Genomic DNA, 22,541 nt, shown 5'->3' with positions numbered 1-22,541 from the left:
AAAATTAAACACCGGATATTGTGAAACCACGAAATCGGGCAATTCATAATAACAAAAACTTGAACCCTGAGATCGTTCATTACCTTCATAGAATATGAATGAATCGTGTCCTCGACTCATGAAAAAAGGGTGACACGAATTCTTAGGTGGAGTTACCCAACGATATAGGGATGTGGAGTGTGCGCGACTAATACAAAATTACCCAACGTTGTTATCAACAATAAATGTTAGTAAAACTTACGAATGGTGTAAAAGAGAAAAGAGATCCAAAATTACACCTCTCGTTTGTCACAATGAACCTCAGAGTTGATTTGTTTCCATGGTTAATGACTTCGTGATTTTAATTTTGTTGCCGGTAAAACCAGGTCTCTTTGGGAATAGTGTACGTGTATGATATTACGGTCACAGAAAGTTTGTACCTTACGAGAATTTTTGGTAAATTCATCTACAGGTACAACTTTCAAAATTTGGACACAATTTCACCGTCTGTTCATTTGTACGTGAAACGATAAATTACAGGTCCTTCACAGATGACCGTAGATTCATCTCTCATTGAAAAGGGATAGTGTGGTAATTCGCAATCACTTGCCAATGAAACATTACAAACTCTTGACAAGAAAAGTTGATTGTATATGTGATGAAAATTTAGAGGATTCTCGTCCTTCCGTACCGTGAACGTCGCTCACCTTTCCTGGAAATTTCAACCGCATCACTTTGCGTCACGAGCCATTGTGGAGCTCCTATTGGAGAGACCTTCTTCAAACGTGACTAGTAACGGTCTTGAACGAGACCATATCAACGAGTGTTAAGTAACGTTGACCCCGTATCTGTCGTACTCTTGGGACTTTCTGTGTTAACGCTTTTTTAACCGAAGAGAAGAAAATTTTATCTCTATTGCACTGCGTACATGGGCTGGTACCGGCCTTAAAGTGAGCAGAATGCCTTTTGTAAAAGGGTTGCATCATTATAGAATAAAATAAATATAATATATTCATATAAAATATATGAATACAAACATATTATCTAAAAAGGTAACTACAACTGTCAAATACATTTAGTGTAGTAAAAGTACAATATTTCCCACTGAAATGTAATTGAGTAGAAGTACAGAGTAGCAGAAAATGGAAATACTCAAGTATATGTATGTGGTACTTGTACTTTACTTAAGTGCAGTAATTGAGTAAGTGTAGTTGGTTACATTCCACCACTGATCTTAAACACGGCATGCGCTTTGAGCTGAAGCAAACTTAGAACATTGGTTGTTTTAACTGACAAATCCTACTCGTTTAGCCTTCAACTTATTTGGAGACGTGAAGGATACTTACTGTACTTTTGAGCCGCTGGCTTTCATCTATACATTTGGCACACACACACACACACACACACACACACACACACACACACACACACACACACACCTTTCAAAACAATCGCAAGGCCCAGGGTAGCATCAGTGCGTATACTTGAGGAAAAGGGATTTCGCTTAAGTCATATACAAATGATGCACAATTATGGCATGATATTATGTTAGAGCGAACTTACAATAGAGTCAAATGTCTCAGTTGCACAGTTTAGAACAAAAATCCTTTCTCTGGCTCTCAAGGCTCGCATATTTAAAAACAGCCAGAAAGACAACAGGTTGTGTGAATTAGGAGAAAGGGTGTCACATCTTTTTCTGAATTGTGAAAATCTATATACATTTAAATATCTGTTGAAAATCCAGTGTTGTTTTGCTGCTCTAATAATAATTTTGAATCCTTGTTTAATTTGAATGCTAACAAGTTGGCTGCCGTAGGTTTAAATCAGTGCTTCTCAAACTTTTTCATACCAAGGACCACCTAACTCCACAAATATAAAAAAACACATAGTTTTTCTTGAACAGATTACTAATCGCCTGTAAATGGTACAAACAAGTGGCAACATGTGTGATGAAGGTGTTACGCTGGGCTATATCGTGCAATCAAAAACTTAACCTCGCTCCATTGTGGAGATATTCCCACGAGAGTGCGGAAAACTTAAATTTATTTATTTAAAATGTGAAATTTTACCAATATACTCACGGACCACTAGGGGGCGCTCACGTACGCCAGTGGTCCGTGGACCACACTTTGAGAAGCACTGGTTTAAAGCATGATGTGAAATAAACGACTACATAATAAATAATTGTATTTCGTAAGCCTGTTTGGGCTGGGCATACTATTAATTGAAGACACGATGTTCTCAAAAATCAAATCATGATAAAATTCAAATGTTGCAGTTGCCTCTTTCCTACTACCCGGGTCAACATGTCACTTTTTGTCCTGCCTTGTTTCTCTGTGCGTTCAGGATGTAGAAGTGGAAAAGCAGTCTCACTTTGCCATAGTCAACATGAAGACTGCGTCCACAGCCACAGTGAGTGTTTTTACTAATAAACCAGAAGCTCCTGGTATGCTGCGACATCAGAATCTCAGAACGTGTTTGCTCAGCATCTTCATCTTCATCACTTGAATCTCTCTTCCCAGCTGCTGGTCCTGTCTCAGGTTGACCGAGTGTTGGATGAAGTGGACTGGCTTATTGCCAAAAAGAAAAGCCAGGCGCCCTCTGACACACCGGGTCCTGGTAAGTAAGCTTTTTCGCACAAATTCAGTCGGATAATGGTGAGAGTAGGGAGAGGACGAGATGCATCTCTGTCAGGGAGTGGCACTGAAACTTGTGATGTCCCTGATGTGTAGGGGGGGCCACCCAGACTGCGGGCCAGCAGGATCCCATAGAAAAAGCGGTGAAGCTGCAGCTCGGGACCCTTCTGACGGCGCTAAACGAGCTGGTGCAGACCGCCCTGCTGCCTGGCTCATGTACCATCACCCTGCTGAGAGAACTGAGCCGCACCTACACCACCCTCACCACGCTCATCAAATACGTGCGTTAACTGTGTCCACTCTTTGACCTCAGTATTAATGTAGTTTGTTGAGTGTGACTTTTAATTTGTCCCAATGTGTTGCATTAGTACATCCAGGTGTGTGCCAGTCAGCCCGGAGCACTGCCGGCTCGCCTCGAGAAGCTGGTGAGTCAGTGGTTTTGTTTATTGTGTTTTAACTTTATTACTTCAGTTGTCACGGTAACAAAGTGTTCTCTGTGCAGGTGAAACTGTCGGGCTCCCACCTCACGCCACAGTGCTACTCCTTCATCACTTACGCACAGGTACACTTCAGACGGGTCCCTGACAAAGCTCCAGGTTTTCAGGCTCATCGTCACTTCCGTTATTCTTAACTGTTTGAGATTATTTACAGCAACTTAAACAGGAAGAGCTGATGTGTTTTGTTTTTAGAGTGGAGAAATGAGCGTTGGAGGCGCAGATGACAAGAAGAAAAAGAAAAGAAATGAAGTGAACACTGCTGCCTCTGTAAGGACATTCAACTCGTAACATTCATTTCCTGATTTATGTGATTTGATAAGAAAAGCAATACATTCACAATCTAACAGTTTCTTTATTGTATCAAAAACAATATATAGATACAATGAACAACTTAAAACAAACTTCAATTCCTTTTTTTCTCCCTCGGCAGGCAAAACTTCTGCGTGAAACAAAAGCCATTCCTAACGTAATCTTCAGTATTGAACAGTACGAGAAATTCCTCATCACACTTTCAAAAAAATCAAAGGTATGTGAGCTGAAATATAAAGGTCCCTGTAAAACAGACCAATGGCTCCTTGAACACCGTTAGTGCGTTGCTATAGGTTAGGCCACTCATGTACAGTGTTTCATCAGCAGCTGTGTATTTCTCTGTTCAGGTCAATCTGATGCAGTACATGAAGTTGAGCACCTCGAGAGATTTCCGCATCAACGCTGCTTCTCTGGACGCAGCTCTGCAGGAGCAGGACGGCAGTCAGGAGGTCAGTGCACTCTAACACTGCAGCTACAAAAGGGTCTGTCATCCTTACACATTCACACTGTAATGGTTTGTTTTCACTCTTCCTCCATCTCTTTTAGACCAACCAGTCAGAGGAGAAGGAGGAGGAGCCCAAAAAGAAGAAGAGGAAACAGTGAGCTAAGAATCAGCCTCACTGATGTGGGACTTGCGCAGCTGCTGAATGGCTTTAAGTCTGTTCTGAGTAACAGAGGCTTCTCCCACACAGTGCTATCTCCCTCTGTCCAGAGAGCCTCTAGTGATGTCCAGTATTTGGTAGATGTCCAAGGCCTCACCTGTGAAAAGTTTGCACACTTGTATTAACTCTCTGTTTATGATCCTATAGTTAACTATATATTCAAGAGAAGTTTTCTAAACCATAGGTACATGTGAATTGTTACTTTCACTTTAAGTAATCAGTTGCTATTATATACAAAGAAAAAAAAAAATATGTATATATGTATATATATATACTACATATAGCATTCCCTAAGATGCCCCCACTTGCCTGAACAAAAGGAAGAAGTGGATACATGGTTTCCAATACACATAAATGCATCCCGGAGAGAAACCTAGCTTTGTTTCTAGTGCTGTTTTGTTTTAAAATAAATCTTGTTTTCTTTGTTATTCTGTTCACTTAAACAGTTGTTTATATTGTATCTTGCATGGCATTTTACCAAGCCAAAAATGTTGATGTATTTAATGTTATCTGCACACATTTGTCAAGTATATGTCATTTGTATGCATGACTTTGTAAAGCAGTGCAAATAAACTGAAAGCATACTGAAAAGGTAAAGTTTTTATTTTGGACAAATTCAATAGGCAAAACTTTTTTAGAAAGATGTTATAGATTATTTGATATTTAATGTGCTGTTAAAAGGTGCACGTGATTCCAGGGATTTGATGTTAATTAACCTTTTAGTTTTCTTATGCACATTGGTATAAAACACATTTTGAATAAATGTAGTAAAAGCGGATGATGGTGTGCAGAACTCACCAGGCGCTAGGCCGTATCTTCTCTCAACACCTGTGGGGTTGGAGGGGGTCACACAGTCCATGTTGACCTCCTTCCTCAGACACTGGTCAATGTCGATGGCACTGAAGAAAGCTACTGACTGGGGAAGGTCCTTCATGTCTAAAGCATGGGCGAACACGCTCCTGCAGGAGACACAAGCACACACTCAGAAAAGCTACCATGTTAACTGCCTTCTCTCTATTGGATATATTCTAACAAGAGGATGAACACCCAGCTGGGAGCAGACCTTGTGAGCAGGTTTGTGATCTGTAGAGCCAGCGCTGCTCGGTGGCGGTCTTCGCTGCAGACCAGGTACCGCACCTCGTCGTGGATGCTGATGCAGAAACGTCCATCGATGTCGTGCTCCTCCAAGAGCCACTTCATGGCCACCAGCATCAGGTGGAGGTAGTCCACCGCTGAGCTCTGCACCACCCAGTTCACTCTGCTGGTGATGAACTGACAAAACAAATATGAAAACATCTTACTTTAAAAAGGTATATTTTGTTATTCAGATTTTCTTGTCGATTAGCAGTAGCTATGTTCCTCATCCAGTTAGGGAAAGATACAGGCATTTCTATCCTTTTTTTTTATACAGTTAGTGACTTAAAGATACTTGGCTTTTGACAGTAAAAAGGCAATGCATATTTCATTACAAATCTCAGAAGTTCCACATGAGAAAAGAGGGGTTTGCCTGCTCACGCTAGTTAAATAGCACCATGTGAATTAGATTTATGTTAAAATGTTATCTTTCCCGCTGCCCCACCTCATTCTTCACTGCCTCGGGCTCCAGGGCTCTGCTGATCCTGCAGCCTAAAACCGGAGTGGCTGGCTGGGCTGAATGAGCGATCCTCTCCAGCTCGTTGAACATACTCGACTCCGTACCTCCCGCCCACAGGCGTTTCTCCACCATATCCCACCTCTTCCGCCGAGAGCTGAGGGGTACGAGGAACACAGACAAAGATGGAGGAATATGGAGAAACAGAGCACTTGGGAGAACATGGAGGAGAACATTTTGAGACAGTGAAAAGGCTCCTGACAAGTGTTAGTGTGATGTTTAACTTGCTCCCTTACCACTGTGAGGCCAGTCTATTGATCCTTCTTAACTCCTGCAGGTTGACACTGTCATCTTCCTCCCTCTCCACCTCTATATCCAGTTCATTGACCAGCCACTCACCCTCCTCGGACAATTGGTACCTGACAAAACATCAACACAAACATGAAGCACTAGTTCTCAATTTCATCGCACAAACGTACTAAGAATACAACTTTCACCACAAGACAAACTATTGTTGAGCGTACCTGCGTATGCCCTTTGTCAAGGCGTACATCTGCATGGCCTTACTGGCAGCTTCTGTCTGATCGAGCCGGTGGTTGAACTGCATCAGCAGCCTCTCAGCAAAGGGTTGTCCCGCTCCGTAAATGCGTCCGTAGTTGAACACCTTGGCGTGATCTCGGCTGATGCCCACAGTGTCCGCAGTGCGGCTGTGCAGGTCGGTGCCCTGACTCTTCTTCCCCTGCAGGGTCATCCAGCCGAACGCTGTGCAGCCTGAACCCAGAGAGACACAAGATAAACACATCCTGTCTGTTGAAACTATTACAGATTATGCAGATTACAGATTTTCGCAAACCTAATATGTTGTTAACAGTTCCCCCCCAAATCCCAAATACATATTGTTCCTTTTACCCATAGGCGGCGCATGAGGCTCAGGTTTGGGAAGGCTAAATAACTTTTTTTACCTGACGATGCCCGCCTCCGGCATCTATAGAAAATAGATCAACTCAGTGAAAGCACCGCCTGCTGACCAATCAGAGCTCAGTGTGCAGAGTTTAAATCTATCAAGTCATATTACAGGATAGAGGAAATACAGTTTAAACTGCCGTATGTAGAGAAGACGCCGACGTGTCGCACTTATCATTCATATCACATCATCAATCAGATCATCGATCATATAATATTTATTTCCTTATCTGAGTCAGCTTCTCGAGCCGTATCTGGCCGTGCAACACTTACATTGTCACATACTGTATGCAGAAGTATTATTTTAAGCAACACATTAAGTTGACTAAACACTCAACTCAAATGTAATTAAAGTCAGATCCACTCGTGTCTTAGATGGGGCAGTGGTATCATAAAACTGTTGTACGCTTTCAAACACTCGGTAGTTATTTTTTAACCAGTTGTTCTATATTCACCTTGCAGGTGCAACTATGTGGCTTGTATCCTTGATTATAGTTTAAGTCATGGATGTTTAAAGTTCATATTTGTCTAATATTAGTTTACTTTGCATTAATGAAGTATGACACTGCGCTATCAGTACACTTGTCCCTGTTTGTGATTGGTCAAATGTAGATAACCCCGCCCCTTTCACGTGAACGCGCTCTCAGCTGGAGAGAGAAACCCTGGCTTGATTTACCGAGTTGATAACTAGCGTCGTAGGACCGTTTAGCGAGATCTCGTTTGTTAGGGTTAGTTAAGATAACTCAAACATATCCAGGGTCTGTTGAACTAGCTTCGTAGTACAGGGCACAGGTGGCTGCATGCAGCGCTAATGTCAAAGACACAAACATTATATTTTAATTTTACCAGGATGCAGTGACACAAATATTTGGGAAGTCTTAGCCTTCCCTAGCCTTCCCTAGCCTACAGTCCCTGCCGCCCCTGCGTTTACCTGTATGTTTAGGGTGCGAGTTATCTAGTGATTGAGATAGGGGCTGTCTGGACTTCTCTGCCTTCTCCCTTATAATCAAACCACCAAAAAACATTTAAAATGTTTCCTTCCAGAAATCCTGACTAAAGATAATCCACAAACCGTGTTGAGAGCAGTTTCATGTAGGAACTAATATCTTTCTTCCAAACTAAACCCCCCAGCCGTATTACCATCTGCAAAGCCTGCGAGGCCGAACCAAAATAATCTAGATTATTTAATATCACTACCGGTTACAGAAAAAAATATAGAAAGAACTTCAAAAGACTTCAATAGGACAAATCTCACCGTGCATGCCAGCAAAGTGAGCCTCTCCGAGCACAGCAGCGATCCACAACTCTTGAGAATCTACATCTGCTCCCACCAGGTGATATCCAGGGGGCACCTGCACCATGGCCTTCAGCTCACTGCCCACCCGGTCCCGCTGTGGACACGAAATAAACTGTTAATAAGGAACATTTCTCTTCTGGCTGGTAACTGCACCTCAGCTCTTGTGATATCGGCTTTGTCTCTTACCCGTGCGTTACTGGCTGTCAGCCATGTTGGCTCCACGGCTCTGCGTGTGACGGTTCCAGCGGTGACGACCTGAGGTAATATGGCCCCATACTGGCCCTCTTCATCAAAGTCTTTGTGTCTTTAGGAGACATGGAGGTAGTTATAATGAGCAATGACTATTATCCACAGTAAGGCGGATTAATAAAGAAGATAGATATAGATATGCAAGACAAACCTGCTGACAGTACGAGGGAGCTCCCCCTTTCGCAGCCACAGCACCATCTGAGAACTACAAAGACGGTGAAATCATATACTGGCCATCTTTACGACTACAAGATGATTCACTTTATGGTGGAAACTGATAGGTACCTTATGCGTTTATGGGCATTCCTCCAGAAGGACATCATTTTGTTAATCTCCAGAGCTCGTGTAGCGTTGGTTCCACCATGTCCGGCCCTGAGGGTCCCATCCTCCATCTTGGAAAGGAAGTCTTTTGAAAAGGGACTGCCGACATTGTTGTGATTTCCATCCTGAAACACGTAATTAGTCAGACGATTCAAATAATTCAGTGAAGGGACAATGTGTTGAGCTAGGTTTTCAGGAAGAGCAGTGAAACTCTACCTTATGAGGTAATTTGAAAAACCAGCACCCTGGAATATCAACATCGCTGTAGGGACCGTTTCCATGGTGATAATGGCAGTGGCTCTCCTCTGGGACGTTATGTGGATCTTGAAACTGTTGTTGATACAGAATCAAAATGGTGACTCATACAAATAATCACAGATGATGATGTATCATTTCATCACTGCGAGACAAAACATGTGAAGAATAGAAAGAAATACAAGCTGCATGTTAGACCAGATAGTGCCGTTCAATGTCATCAAGGCTATAAAAGGAATGGAAATATAGAAATAAAGTACAACAATGTATTAAAAGTGCTCTTGATACAAAGTAAAAAAAAGCCATGACCATTTCACTCACCTTGTTTGTCTTCTTCTCCCCATTTTTCATCATTCTGACTCCATTTTCCTCTGTCAGACTCTCCAAGGAGCCTAACTCCTCCACCTTAAAATTAGGTAAAGAAAAACACCTATGCCATCATGTACATTAAACATCACAGAGACCCTGGGCCTGATTGATCATTGATAAGGAAGTAGCATTGATACAAAACTAACACCAAGTCGATACAACACACATTTCAGAGCCAAAACACTTGATCCCGTCATTTACATAATTTAAAGAAAGTCATTGAAAGTCATGCAGCATTGGTAAACTAGCTGTTATGGTTGCTCTAATTTATAACAATGTATGTACAGGCATTTTAATGATTATGATTTTAAAGTTATACAACATTTCGCTTTATATGATTTCTAAACAGTGTAATTTTGGATATTTATGAAAAATACAGCCTTTTGTCTATACAAGAATGAAGTAATTGTAATATGAGTGTTTGCACCTTGGCCCACACTGTGCTGTCCGTCCACACGAGGTCCTCTGAAGGGTGGCAGTCCTGATACTCAGGCCGTGCTTTGCTGTTCTGCTCACAATACTCTCTGTAAAAACTCTCAATAGCTCTGAAGGACAAAACAAAGCTTGAATAAACACACATCCTATGCTAACCACATGTAAAAACTCAATATTAACTAGCTCTTGTCTTGATGATGTAAGCACAGAGTAAGGTACCTGTGAGGGCACACAGGCCCTTCCCCACCCTCTTCCTCCTCTGACACCAGGTTATCTCTGCGTCCAGGCACCAGGTAGCCCCAGCCATGTTTGTCTACGTAGTGCAGGGGGAAGCCATCCCAGGTCAGACCCATCAGCTTAGGAGTGACTCTCATCTGTAGACTGATGAGGTTGGCTCCCGGGGACCAGCTGTCCTCCGCAGACATCTTCTCACACAGCTTACGGTACCAGCTGCAGGACACAGTAAGTACCATGTCGGATGAAAGATATTAATTATTTGATGGCTCTGGGTGCTCGTGAGTGACCTTACCCTGGGTGTCCAGGCAGATGCTGTCTTCTCTTAGGAAGTCGACTCAATGTGTCTTTCAGCTTCTCCACAGCCAGCCTGCTGGGGCAAGGGCCTTCCGTCTCCTCTTCAGAGGGTGGGCCTGGGTCTAATATCACAAATTAATCATCTGCTCTGTTATTTTTAACCTGGAACTGTTGTTATAGTATTTATAAATCATACTTAAACAGGATCAATGCTTTTACCTTCTTCCGAGTCTGGAAGTGGAGTACCAACTTTTGTTTCTGCTTCCTTTTTGGAGTTTTTATTTTTGCTGACTGGTACTTTCTTCACCTTGAACTCCTGTACATCCCACTCAAGATCCCAGAGCCAGGGGTCTTCTTTATATCTAAAACATATATACATTTACAGACAATGTGGCTGTTTTAATACAAAGCATTTTCACTTGATCACACACTTAAAGCCAACATTTTAGAAATGGCTATAGTCATAAAACCTGGTAGATGCTCTTCTCACCTGTCATCCTGCAGCAGCTGACAGGCATCATCCGCTAAAGTCATCAGAGATTTCTTCATCTCTCTCTGTAGCTCTTCGTAAATGTCCTGAGAATCTTCCAGGTAACGCCCCCAGTTTTGATTGACAGGGAGGTAGCTCACACCCATCTCCAGCATCCCTGAGAACGTCACTGGATGAGGGCACCTTAAAAAAGAGATTGCAGTATTATGCAGACAGCGCAATGTGACATGCTTTGGATTCAAATCTAGTACATATAATAGTGAGTAGACAACGTTTGCTTGTTGGGATTGACTTACCTCTCCATAAAGAGGGGAAGCTGCTCTGTGAAGACGTGATGTGTGGCCTCGACGTCCATGGCGCAGTACTGCATTAACTCCTGTAGAGGTCAGCAAACCCACATGTATCCGTCTGTTCTTCATGATGCATGCAAATCGTTTCGAGGACTGACTTAAACATTTTGCCTTTGATAGGACATCTGACATAGGATTCGTCGTGAACATCTTACCTGGAAGTTGTTCCTGACATCAGCCATGCTGCCCTTCACAAATATCTCTCTGGCCTCTTTCTTCAGTGGTGGTCCTCCCACATACAGAGCATGGACATCAGCCAGGTTGTTAATGCTGCTAATATTAACCCAGTCCCAGGAGCCGATCTGTTTACAAAAAACATGTCTCAGTGAGTTCTACTAATGACAAAATCCTAGAGAGGTTTTAGCTTAGACATGATGGCACTAACCGCTGGACCTTCCCGTTTCTGTCCAGCTTTTTTAAAGTGTTCCTTGACCTCCTGAAGACCCCTCCTTTTACCCATCTTATTGGCCATCCACAGTGTGCGCTGAAACCCTGTCAGCCCAGAGATGGCCATGTGAAGGCTCATGGTGTCCATGAAGCGCACCTTAGAACCCTTTAGGGAAGAAAACACTTTTATGTCATAAACATACTAATGTAACTCATACAACAAGCATCATACAATTGTACAATAGAGATTCATATTGGAGAAGGAAGGGGACAGAGGGCTAGAAAGGTCAGTTGGTAAAGAGTCGAAGATGTAACAATAACAAAAAAACACTATCTGAATACTGACCTTTAGTAAGTATTGCTCCTTAATGAATGTTCTGTCAAAACTGACATTATGGCCTACTATGAGCCTCTCCTTCCACTGACCCCCTGGTGGGCGGGCAGAGTTGATCGATGTCTCCAAGGGGATGAGGTCAGCTAGCGTCAACTGGTTTGACCACGAGTACCGCTCTTCAATCAGACGCTTACTACACCAGGAGTACCTGGCAAGTGAGAACATGTTTCCATTGCTGTTTAAAAGGCTGTAATTGCATTATTTTGTTATTACATAATCATAATATCAGTAGCATGAAATGTTCCTAAAATGACCATAACATTGTTAATCCCAATTGATTTCTGCGACAATGTATAGTTCAACAACACTAGTTATTTTTGACAGGCCTTATAATGCCATTCATTGCTTTTTCTCCCCTTCACATGATCTTTACACTTCTTGTTGTTCCTCACCAGTTAGTGGAAGACATAGCAACAGCCATTGTGGGACACCGTCCCTCCACCATGCACACCTCCACATCAAACACCAGTGCAGTCTCCTCCGGGAAATCGACCTTCTGACTCTCCCCATCTGGCCCATAGCGTGTCCAGCCGACCTCCCAGCTCCACTCCTGAGGCATGGCAGGGATCTCCGCCAGCTGCAGCTCGGTGGCCGCCTCAAGGTAGGGTAGACTTTGCTTCTGGGCCAAGATTCGAAAGTGCTCGTCAATATTGTTGCCATACATTTGGGGAAGCTTCAGCTCCACTTCAGGCAGCAGTGAAGTTTCCTTCCCCCACAGCTGATGTTTCTGCAGGTGCCTGATGCTGCGCTCCACTTCCTCCTCTCTGTACTCTGGTTCCTGCCCTCGGAAGATCTGGTCATGGAGGTTCTTTGACAGCATCTGAATGTTCAGGGGGTTCATGCGGTTCTCCGTGGACTCCTCGCCATGAAGAGAATGAGGCTTGAAGGAGAAGAGGCAGCGTTGACATCTCCATTGTAGAGGGATGAGAGTCCTCTGCAGAGGAGAGCGCAACACATGCAGCATCACCTCATGAGAACTTCACACTCGAGCTGCAAGACATAGAGACAACATCAATGTTATGTCATGATACAACTTATCCCAGGTTTGTCTCACATGTAATGTAACGATAGCCACAAACTGGGAATAGATACAGCTATACTAAGGTACTAAATAGTGGGGATACAGATTTGAAAATAACGATATTATTTGATCATGTATTGTGAGTGTACTATTGTACAAAGGCTGTAAATGTCTTGGTCAAACAACACGGTTACAGATATTTCACTCAAATTAAGCTAACTTCTAGTCATTTGCAATAGAGCCTGTTTAACCTGGTGCGTTGAATGAACATGCTTATCACACAACTTTTACATTAACGCTAGATATACGTGTACTGGAACCTGGACTAAACACTAGCTACTGTAGGATAGTTACACACGCAGAAACAGACACTTTTCTTATTTGGTTTAATCAACTGAAGTTAACCCCAACCTGCTAACCTATATTTACAAGCATTAAACCCATGCCCCAAGGGTACTGGTGCTAATTTTCGGAGCAGCCAAACAACATAAAAGCTGTTATATCCTGCACTAGCAAGTGTTTTAGCTAGACTATCGGGAAACAAAGAATAGCAAACTCACCCGATAAGTGCTATGAGGTATAATGTTAAAGTTATCAAGCATAATATGTTTAAAAAGTTCCACAACACATGAGGTTGTAAACTAGCATGGTCCAACCATTGGGTAGTATAACAAACGGAGCCTGCCAGCGACCCCAAGCGGTCCGGATGACTGCATTGGTTTTACTATAACAAACAAATAATATGAATAACAGCATTGTTGGATGTGCAACAGTCTTGTACAATAATCGATTATTCACAACTTAACATTATCATAACTATCGTCATGATCGTGTAATTGTTTATATAAAAATTAGAAACGGTTCCAATATGGACACAGCGTGGCCGCGTGGCCTAATGGATAAGGCGTCTGACTTCGAATCAGAAGATTGCAGGTTCGAGTCCTGCCGCGGTCGCATTTTTGTAATGTTGTGATTAGGATGACTATGTTTCGTCACAGTGTTCCCTTCAGAAAAAAGGCATACTGTTATGTTATTGACATAAAGCTGGTTTAACTGCTACGCAATTGACACAATTGTGGTTGCAAATTCAGCGCATTATTGTATTTGATGTGGATGTAATAACTGAGGAGGCAGTGTGTTGGTGTCGGTCTTATTTCACTGTAACACCTGGCTTTATTCAAGCCCCAGCTAGCCTACGCTTTTCCCCAAAGGTACTTCGCTTTGAATTACACATCTATGACCATGCATATTGGTATTTCCTGTCTAGCTCTAGATGTGTTGTGTTTGTCTGTATTGTATAAGATAGGACGATTTCATTCTGTTGTGTTTTGTCATTGCTTGTCAGAGGATGGCGGATGACACGGAGGATGTGGAGCTGGATTTTGCTGCTGACGAGCAGGAGAGGGCGCGGAGAAGCGCAGTCATAAGGTGGGCTGCAGGGGATGTTTACTATATGGCTTCATTCACTTATTTGTTTTGCACACAGTAGACTACTGTTTTAACTACATTTGACAATAAAGCTATCTAGTACAATAGCCTGCTGTGTGGCACATTTGTTTTGTTAGCCTTTTACAATTTGATTGAAAGGTAACCAGTCTTAGTAAAAGGTCCATCTTTGCTGTAGGCTACAAGACGAATTGTCTCTGCTTGCTTCAATTCTGTCATTGGCATGTGTATACAGGGTCTTCATCGTTTCTCATCTTGAACCTTCTTTTCAGACACCCCCTTGCCTCCTTTTTCCACCTGTTCTTCCGGGTGGTTGCCATTGTTGCCTATCTTCTCAGTGACTGGATCAGCGAGAACTTTGCATCTTGTTTTGTGCTAATCATCACTCTGCTATCTTTTGACTTCTGGTCTGTTAAGGTGAGAGGTTGAGCAGGTCAGCTGCTAATTCCCCTATTTTCCCTATGCCTAACCCCTTCCCTGCCCTCTTGTGCCCTTCAGTACTGTTTAATCCCCTGCTTTCACCTCTCTGGTTTTGATTTCTCATATTTGTCCTGTGTTTCAGAATGTGACTGGCAGGCTGCTGGTCGGCCTGCGCTGGTGGAATCAGATTGACGACGATGGAAAAAGCCTCTGGGTGTTTGAAGCCAAAAAAGTAAGATATTGTGTGCCATTTTGAATGCAGAAAAGCATTTTACACATTTGAACATTTCAATGTATGTGTGCAGGCCTCCCGCGACAATAACATTGGGACAGAAGCAGAGGCCAGGATATTTTGGCTGGGTCTCATCATCTGCCCTCTCATATGGATATGTTTCTTCTTCACCTCCCTGTTCTCCCTGAAGATTAAATGGCTGGTGAGACACAGGTTGCTTGTGTGCATGCCCTGCATATGTATAGAGGCACATCACATAATGCCCCTCTTTAAATGCATCATCGTCTGTCTTCCCCAGTCACTTGTGGTAGCTAGTATTTCTCTCCAAGCGGCCAATCTCTATGGTTACCTCCGCTGCAAGGCAGTGGGAGAGGATGGCCAGCATGCAGACTCTTTCACGGGGCAGCACCTCCTGCAGCGTGTGAGTGGCTGACTGCAACATTTAACATGAACATTTTCAACATCTCAAAGCTTATTAACAATGAACATAAACTCAATAATAATGTATCCTCTTCCAGCCAGATATCATCTTTGGAATACTGTGAAGATTACCTCGGCCCGTAAAGCCACTCTGTTGTGTTTGTGTGTGTTTAAATGTGTGTGTCTTTGAGTGTGTTAGCGAGTGGGAGAAAGAGAGAGATAGATGAGAGCTGCCTCATCTCCAAAGTTCCCATTGCATATACTTGAATGGCTGTGTGCCTTGTGCATGCCTTATGCAGCTGACTGTTCACTTCACATGATGCCCGTGGATCAGTCTGGCAATTATGTCAATAAAAGAAAGTGCATTTTAAAATATGTTCCTACTTTATTGTTGGTTGTTCACATATTTGCAAAATGATTGCAAAGAAGTACAAAATCATGTAATACAACTGCTCAGATTAATAATTATTATTCATACATAATTTGAAATCATATAGGCTCAGTTAATTTAAAAAAATTGTATTCAGTTAATAAAATGTATTTATTAGTACATGTTTGTATTACATTACTGTAATATATTGTTGGATTATACTATCTAACTCAAAAGTATTTTTAATTCCGAAAATAATCTGCTGGGGAAAATTGTCTGCTTTGTTGATCAAGACAATTCCAATACCTCCAGAAATGTTTCTGCTTAGTGGTCAAACCATTAACAAGAATAACTGTTAGCTAATGTATTGGAGCCTATCTCTAAACTGGAATGCTGTGTTAGTCTAAATAGTCCGACCATATCAATCTCTGAACCAATTAGCTCTTTTTGTCTCATTAAAATTAAATATTAGCGTAACACACAACGTATGCAACTATTTGCAGCTATAAGAATTACTTGTATCCATATTAATTTTGTTTCACTGTGGTTTCTACACGTTTTGAACTTTTTTTTTGTCCTGACCGTCCAGATTTGGAGGGAAATGTTTATACTTGGCCGTGGCCCCAGAGACTATTAAATAGCGTGGCCCCCGTGATCTAAATCCACATACTAGCTAGCTAGACCTCAAAGATCTTTTATTTGTCGAGAAAACTCAGCTGCCTGCCTCTGGCCGTTAGAACCCTGTGAGTTGCATAAAGGGCGGAAATTCATCTTTTTGAGCTGACTTTTCTAAACTGAAAAGAGCCTACTTATGATATACAGAGTATTTTCCAGTGAATAAAATATCGATCAAAGGTAGCAACATTTGCATGCCTCTGTTACCAGATGTTTTTTAATTGTATTATCATTACATTGGTGGTAATACAATATAATAATATAATAATATTGGTGGTGTGGATAAGTGGATACTTTGGAAGTTGCAAACCTTACTTTACCTGTGTAACAAAGCAGATGGGCACCATTAGAAGAATTACTTTGCTCATGTAAATCTGAATATATATTATAATATATATCACTTTTCTGAGAAAATGTCAAGCAAGCTCAATATTGAACATGTGAACAAACTGCAGAGGCATTATAAGACTTGAAAAAGAAAAAAAACATGTGTAAGATTTTAAATATATTCATTCATAGATAAGATAAGACTTTATTTATCCCGAAGGAAATTGTTGTGCCAGAGTAACCAAAATACAATAAACACAGCAGCACAACAGCAAAACTGTACACTAAAAGTGCAGTAAAAAGAGCAATTAAACATCTACAGAAAATATGAAACATATGGTCACATAATCAATGCAATTATTAGCAGTATTTAGTAGTGCAAAAAATGAAACGTAGTGGCAGTTACGTAATTGCACGTTATCATAGCATATTATTAATAATACTAATATTGCACATAGTTATATAGCAGCGAGTGTATTGTAATGATGGTAATTACATTTATATTGCACATAGTGTTGGTGTGGAAGTTCTCGGTTCCCTTTACTTAAGGGTGAAGAGTTAAAGAGTTTGATGGTCACTGGGAGGAAATACCTCCTGTGGCGCTGTGGTGGTCTTCGGTGATCTCATATAGCTAACTAATGGATATACACTTGACATTACCATCATCCCACAAACTGCTGTTTGGAAAATGATGATGCTTATATACTGTAGGTCAACTTTTAACTTGTAATTTATATTTTTTAATTAAAATTGTATAAGAAATCCCTCAAAGTTCTAAAGTAAAATATTGAAATGTGAACATTGCGAATTTTGATGATAACTTGGCGAATTCCACAATGTTAAAAGATACACTAAAGTCAGTATATGTAACATTGAACCAATATATTATTATTATTATTATTAGTAGTAGTAGTAGTAGTAGTAGTAGTAGCAGTAGTAGGTAGTAGTGTTGGTGTTGAAGAAATTGCAAAAAGATTTAGAAAACTGTGAGGAGTGAGACGTCTTATTGACGCATTCTTTGGTGCTCTGTGATTGGTCAACACGCCGCCCTGGCATGACGTCAGTGCGGAGCGAGTAGAGGGAGCGCGCAGCCCCGAGGAGAGGCAGAAGCTGGAGGATTGAGAATGAAACAGGACTCACCTGAGAGCAGCTCTCCACAAGGGCCCGATGTAAACGCAGAGAAAACCATCAGGAAAATTCATAACGACCTAAAGTTGAGGACATTTCTCTCCAGAGTCTGCTTTGCGTCTCAAACAGGTAAGACACGCGCCTGGAAATACACATTAGGCTATTTTTAACGTACATTTTTACGTGCTTTCAACCTGCTGTCTTGCCGTGTCCATGTGTCATTTATGCGGAACATTTAGGGAAACATGACATGCATGTTTAGTTTACCTTTTGTTTGTGTTTTAACGTGGTGGCATAATATTCAACCACCAACACAAACGCCCTTGATTTTCATTTAAAATGAGGGTACGTTTTTGGTCCCCAAACAGTCAAAATCCCTTGTTCTTCAAAGTGCTAGAATATTACACCACGCTCCTCGTTCATTATAATGATCAGTAACAAATTGGTTTCTGTAATAGCTTTTGGGGATAATCCTAGTGTGAAATAGTCTAGTTTTAGCAGAAGTAGGCCAATTGCAACTCTCATTAAAAGTAGGGGATGCTTTGCCCCCGGGAACACCCAATAAATTAAGCTTTTAACCCAGCTCCATAAGTAGATTGTTTTAAAGACTCAGTTGTGAATCTCGGCATCAGTCAATCTGCTGCATCAAAGAAACGCTTCTTTACCTAACGCTGTCTCGGGTTCATGGTCATGCGATCGTACAGACTTTTCAGGCAACATATTCTGCAATTTTAGCTTCTATTATACCTGTTTACATGTATAGCTACAGGTTTTAAGTTTTAAAGGCTATATTTATGATTTTATAACAATTAGTCAGGGTTTGAAATAACACAAATCATTCATTCTTAGTTACCAGATAGTCTTAATGTGGCCTTACATTAAAAACACCTCGTGTAAAAGTAAACATTGTTAGATAACAAATCTCCAGAATACAGCCATGTCCTACGAATTGTATGTAGGCTATGAGTATATAACCTGAAGGTGATATTTTTGAATGCATCTGAGCACGTGAAATGTGACCTGGTTGTATTTCAATGTGGTCCTTTGCCAGTTTAAACTAGATTATTAAAGTCTCTCCGGGGTTTATATGAATATAAATAATAAGTTTCACATATGACTCTTTGTAAATGATGAAAAGGCTACAATATCCGATTTCTTATGGAAATAAATCGGATGTTAATTGCAAGAAATGCTAATGCAAGGGCCTCCCACAAATTGACTTCGGCCCATACAAATTCTTGTTTTTATTTTCATACCAAAGCCTAAAGTAATCATTTTATATTTTTGAAGGAGGCTGTTCAAAGCTACAATTCAACCAACAATTGAAACTATGAAGAATTACCTCACTAAGACATTAAACAGGCCTTCTACGAGACACGTTATTCATCACAGGAATATTTGACTGCAGGTTGATTTAGTTAGCTTCTTTAACCAACACAATATGTGTTAGCCTACATTTTAACAAATGTGATCCAACTATTTCCCTCGTTTTGTTCAATTCTGCTATTCTCCGTGCGTAATTGTAATAAAAAAAACTGCTTACGTGTGTTTTCAAATATCTAAGGCCTTCTAATCCATTTCCATCCTCCTTCCAGATCAAATCAGCATGACGTCGGGCTACAGAACGAGATTGTGAGGGGCTCTGTTTCTGTCTTTGGTTATCTAGCTGTATGAGTTTTAAATACAGCATAAAGCTAGATAACCGAAAGTAGAAACGACTTCCATAACATTGAGTTTATTCCCGAAAAAAAGAGGACTCCTCAGGCTTTCGACTCATAAAGGTAAGGAAATAGTTTTGCTTTGAGGTTTTTGATAAAAACGTCAATAGCCTATAAATAGCATAATAATGTCTTTAAACTTTTTATAATAAACTTTGATGGCAGATTAATAGTTTGCAAAGCCATATCCTTGCAGTGCTTTAAAAAAAAAATCTGTTTATTGTATAAGTCACCTCTTACCCTGACATGAGTAAGGGTTATTTTTAAGTAAAACAAAAATCTTTTTGAGAAATTATGCCCCAAAAAAAACGCAGATTCAAATTTTTTACTTTTTAAATAACTGGCCCTGTTGGGGGGGCTCTCCATTCAGACCCCTGCAGCATGGTGCTGAATGTTAAACAGGGCGCTCGATGGGTGAAGGGGAATAACTTCGAATGTAACTCCAAAACCTACTTCATTTAAAAAATGTTTTAGGAAAATAGTGAATAATATTTATTTTAAATGCACAAGGTACATTTTGGGTCTCAATAGGCTTTCTTTCACAGCAGACAATTTGACTTGTCATATTACAAAAAGCACGGGTTTAATTCATAAGATTAACGGTGGCTCTGTTCTATTTAAATGCCCCAGTAAGTCATGATGCTTACAACAGAACCCTGAAACTGAAGCAGCTAAATGGGATTCAGCCATCATTAATTCTATTATTTACACCTGGGCTTTTTCCATTGTGACACGTGACAAGTGTCTTCTGTGAAAAAGGCCGACCACATCTCAGAGTGTTTGTTCTCACCCTCCTGCTCACCTGCAGTAAGTGAAAAACAGTAAAGCTACAGTCCTCCAGGATTTCTCTCATCTCTCGAGGTTCCTGCTTAGGGACTCACACAGTGCTGCAAAGACAATATTTATATTTTTAGAAAGCAGATCCTCCTATATTCATCATTGTAAAGCATACTGCTTTATTTATAAGGAGATTTTTCAATTTATGATGCATTTAAATGTCACCTTTTTGTTAAAAAGAAAGGGAAGGCTACTGCTTTGTCCAGGTACTAATGGCTCTAAGACTGCTAATGATGCAGTTGAGTGGTGTTGCTACCTACACACACAGGGCTAAGAAAAACACTTGGCGCCTGTATTTAAAGCTGTATCTAATCTTGGAGCCTTTGGGATACATTGTGTTTTGCCTCAATGAGAAGGCCAAGGCCATGCTGTAGACAGGAGATGAACTTTTTAACTTGGTACTTGAGCACTGAGCAGTGCATACGCTCAGCCCGGAGAATGCCACTAAAGCCTAAAGAGCACGAAAGTAAGATGAGTTTTCATTCAACTACCTATTGCAGTACAGCTCACTGTCAAACCGGGCTAATTGCTTCGTTTCACAGCGAGATATTGGATATGTGAAAAGGCCGTGGTCCGAGTCTTTGCCTGTTATAGCGTGTCAGCATGGTGCGCCTCCTTAATGAATGGGAGTAGAAACACTTGAAGCTTTATTTATGGGATGGTCCAAAGCCATTCTTGTTCCACCCTGTGTACATGTATAATGCAAATGTTTCTTTTTGTGCTGTTATTGTAAAAACACTTACGCTCACACAAAATCAAGAGTGCTGCACTGTGAATTGAAGAGCTAGTTAGATGTAAAAGTTGTATTAACTTCTTACTACTACTCAGTACTCAAATAAAGTACTGCTGGTGTAAATAAATGAAGAAAGATGTGTTTAGCTATACTGAAAAGTCAAAGTGCTGACTGTTCTTTTCATCTTTTATTCCTCTGTTTTCTCTCCTCCATCTGCTCTTGCTACAGACTTCCGATTAACATCATTGAATGAACGCTGTTTCCTGAAAAGAGGGCAAACCATAGTTAAAAGAAAACGAGGAGAGAGAAAAAACGGTTGGGCCGGAATTGCCACCTCCTCCTCTCCCCTCCCCCACTCTCACCCTTTTTGCCCAAGAGCCTCTAATGCCATCTGCACTGCCAACGGGGGACACTTTGCCCGTGCCAGGAGGCGGACAAAGAGCCTGCCGGATCCCTGGAGTATGGGCGTGCTCAGAGGAGCCATCTTAAGAAACGTTGCCGCGAAACCTAAAATGGCTGGGCTGGCATACGAGGTGAGCTGCATTATGGTTTTCTGTTGGGTACCAGTGGTGATGATGGTGGTGGGCAGGAGGTGGGGGTGTGATTGTGTGATGGGGGAAGGGGGCAGGAGGAAGGACGAGGAAAAGAAGAAGAGTTTCCCATTTCCTCCCCAGTCACACATGGCCTCTCCCTTCTCTCTTCTATCTTCTGCTCCTGCTAATTAGCAGTTAAGGGGTGATGTGAAGGGGGAGGTGGGTGAGGAAGGGTGGTAGTTTGTGGTGGGAAAGGGGGAGGGGGGGCTAGGTAGCAAACAAAATTAATGAGCTGGCACTGGTTGAAGGAAACCTGCCATCCTCTCTCGTCATGGTGCTTCTTTACTCCCCAATGCACACCAGGCTGCGCTGTATGTCGTGTTTCCACGTGGCAAACCATATAGATTCATCCAAAAGAAATGCTTTTATTATTAGATTCACATTAAGATATTTAGTACAGCATCTTAACTATCTAAGTTTGAAGAACCCCTTTGGGTTAATTCTGTCGAGGAGAGGATACCCGGAAGATTCCTATTCATGGAAAGCATTATTGTTTTTGAAAGAAGAATCATTACAATCTCTGATTATGTTTATGGCTAAGATATTTGCTCACAAAGCAGTTCCTCGTGTGCTAATTTCCGCACTGAAAATCAGCAGTTTACTATATTTATATAATGGTGTTCATCAGAGCCATCTAAATGGCTTTTTTAAAAACACTTTAAATACTGGTTATATGCTTGGGCTTGTGTTTTCTTATGCATTCAGTCCTTAACATTTTATATTCATTATAACTCTCAGTTTAAAAGCAATACATTCCAATGCTGCACACGTGAACTTTTACACATGCAGACTAAAAATGTCAAACACGGATGTAAAAATGTCCCATTCTTCCAAAATCTGCCAACAACTCTGCCAAACATCAAAGCTCCAATTCTACACCACTACTGTCCCTGTAACCGCTCTTTC

The 22,541-nt window shown here is 41.3% G+C and overlaps 3 protein-coding genes, 1 long non-coding RNA gene and 1 other non-coding gene across 5 annotated transcripts in view; 4 read left to right on the top strand and 1 right to left on the bottom strand.

Annotated features, from left to right (window-relative positions):
• Positions 1 to 4,674, top strand: part of fanci (FA complementation group I) — a 29,398-nt gene extending 24,724 nt beyond the window's left edge. Inside the window, exons 22-30 of the mRNA XM_010769489.1 lie at positions 2,326 to 2,391; positions 2,502 to 2,598; positions 2,712 to 2,896; positions 2,984 to 3,040; positions 3,118 to 3,177; positions 3,305 to 3,379; positions 3,543 to 3,638; positions 3,769 to 3,870; positions 3,968 to 4,674. Of these exons, the coding sequence (XP_010767791.1) occupies positions 2,326 to 2,391; positions 2,502 to 2,598; positions 2,712 to 2,896; positions 2,984 to 3,040; positions 3,118 to 3,177; positions 3,305 to 3,379; positions 3,543 to 3,638; positions 3,769 to 3,870; positions 3,968 to 4,024 (795 nt within the window). The 3' untranslated portion in view covers positions 4,025 to 4,674. The remainder of the gene's footprint in view (positions 1 to 2,325; positions 2,392 to 2,501; positions 2,599 to 2,711; positions 2,897 to 2,983; positions 3,041 to 3,117; positions 3,178 to 3,304; positions 3,380 to 3,542; positions 3,639 to 3,768; positions 3,871 to 3,967) is intronic.
• On the bottom strand, positions 3,527 to 13,378 carry polg (polymerase (DNA directed), gamma). The gene is made up of 23 exons (XM_010769481.1): positions 13,297 to 13,378; positions 12,108 to 12,705; positions 11,668 to 11,863; positions 11,320 to 11,487; positions 11,090 to 11,236; positions 10,881 to 10,960; positions 10,585 to 10,767; positions 10,314 to 10,456; positions 10,093 to 10,216; positions 9,783 to 10,013; positions 9,556 to 9,673; positions 9,081 to 9,164; positions 8,721 to 8,834; positions 8,469 to 8,629; positions 8,335 to 8,388; positions 8,121 to 8,238; positions 7,893 to 8,028; positions 6,199 to 6,445; positions 5,971 to 6,093; positions 5,663 to 5,831; positions 5,147 to 5,355; positions 4,882 to 5,042; positions 3,527 to 4,180 (listed from the first exon to the last, which is right to left on the bottom strand). The coding sequence occupies exons 2-23, from the start codon at positions 12,677 to 12,679 to the stop codon at positions 4,116 to 4,118; spliced, it is 3,603 nt and encodes a 1,200-aa protein (XP_010767783.1). The 5' UTR covers positions 12,680 to 12,705; positions 13,297 to 13,378; the 3' UTR covers positions 3,527 to 4,115.
• Positions 13,379 to 13,617: 239 nt separating this feature from the next.
• trnar-ucg (transfer RNA arginine (anticodon UCG)) lies at positions 13,618 to 13,690 on the top strand. Its single transcript has one exon. It is a non-coding gene; the product is annotated as a tRNA-Arg (tRNA).
• Positions 13,691 to 13,849: 159 nt separating this feature from the next.
• Positions 13,850 to 15,627, top strand: LOC104944015 (Golgi apparatus membrane protein TVP23 homolog A). The gene is made up of 7 exons (XM_010769482.1): positions 13,850 to 13,947; positions 14,082 to 14,164; positions 14,455 to 14,599; positions 14,745 to 14,834; positions 14,908 to 15,036; positions 15,133 to 15,255; positions 15,353 to 15,627. Exons 2-7 carry the CDS (start codon positions 14,085 to 14,087, stop codon positions 15,377 to 15,379), a joined length of 594 nt encoding a protein of 197 aa, XP_010767784.1. The 5' UTR covers positions 13,850 to 13,947; positions 14,082 to 14,084; the 3' UTR covers positions 15,380 to 15,627.
• A 2,122-nt stretch (positions 15,628 to 17,749) lies between these two features.
• The window catches only part of LOC104944012 (uncharacterized), a 9,678-nt gene continuing 4,886 nt past the window's right edge, over positions 17,750 to 22,541 (top strand). Inside the window, exons 1-3 of the long non-coding RNA XR_798182.1 lie at positions 17,750 to 17,883; positions 19,350 to 19,535; positions 21,271 to 21,575. This is a non-coding gene — a long non-coding RNA (uncharacterized lncRNA). The remainder of the gene's footprint in view (positions 17,884 to 19,349; positions 19,536 to 21,270; positions 21,576 to 22,541) is intronic.

The sequence above is a fragment of the Notothenia coriiceps genome, unplaced genomic scaffold (assembly GCF_000735185.1).
Source record: "Notothenia coriiceps isolate Sejong01 unplaced genomic scaffold, NC01 NC01_scaffold00007371, whole genome shotgun sequence".
NCBI lineage: Eukaryota > Metazoa > Chordata > Actinopteri > Perciformes > Nototheniidae > Notothenia > Notothenia coriiceps.
The sequence above is the reverse complement of the archived record's forward strand: the minus strand, read 5'-3'. Positions and strand labels throughout refer to the sequence as shown.

What these genes read in the sequence shown, in the direction of transcription:
- polg (XM_010769481.1), bottom strand. Translation starts at nt 12,679, where the DNA reads ATGCTGCATGTGTTGCGCTCTCCTCTGCAGAGGACTCTCATCCCTCTA. An exon ending in GGGCCTGTGTGCCCTCACAG is followed by an intron (nt 9,674 to 9,782) that starts GTACCTTACTCT and finishes TTTGTCCTTCAG; the next exon opens with AGCTATTGAGAGTTTTTACA. An exon ending in TTTTCAAATTACCTCATAAG is followed by an intron (nt 8,630 to 8,720) that starts GTAGAGTTTCAC and finishes TACGTGTTTCAG; the next exon opens with GATGGAAATCACAACAATGT.
- LOC104944015 (XM_010769482.1), top strand. Translation starts at nt 14,085, where the DNA reads ATGGCGGATGACACGGAGGATGTGGAGCTGGATTTTGCTGCTGACGAG. An exon ending in GGGTGTTTGAAGCCAAAAAA is followed by an intron (nt 14,835 to 14,907) that starts GTAAGATATTGT and finishes GTATGTGTGCAG; the next exon opens with GCCTCCCGCGACAATAACAT. An exon ending in GGCAGCACCTCCTGCAGCGT is followed by an intron (nt 15,256 to 15,352) that starts GTGAGTGGCTGA and finishes ATCCTCTTCCAG; the next exon opens with CCAGATATCATCTTTGGAAT.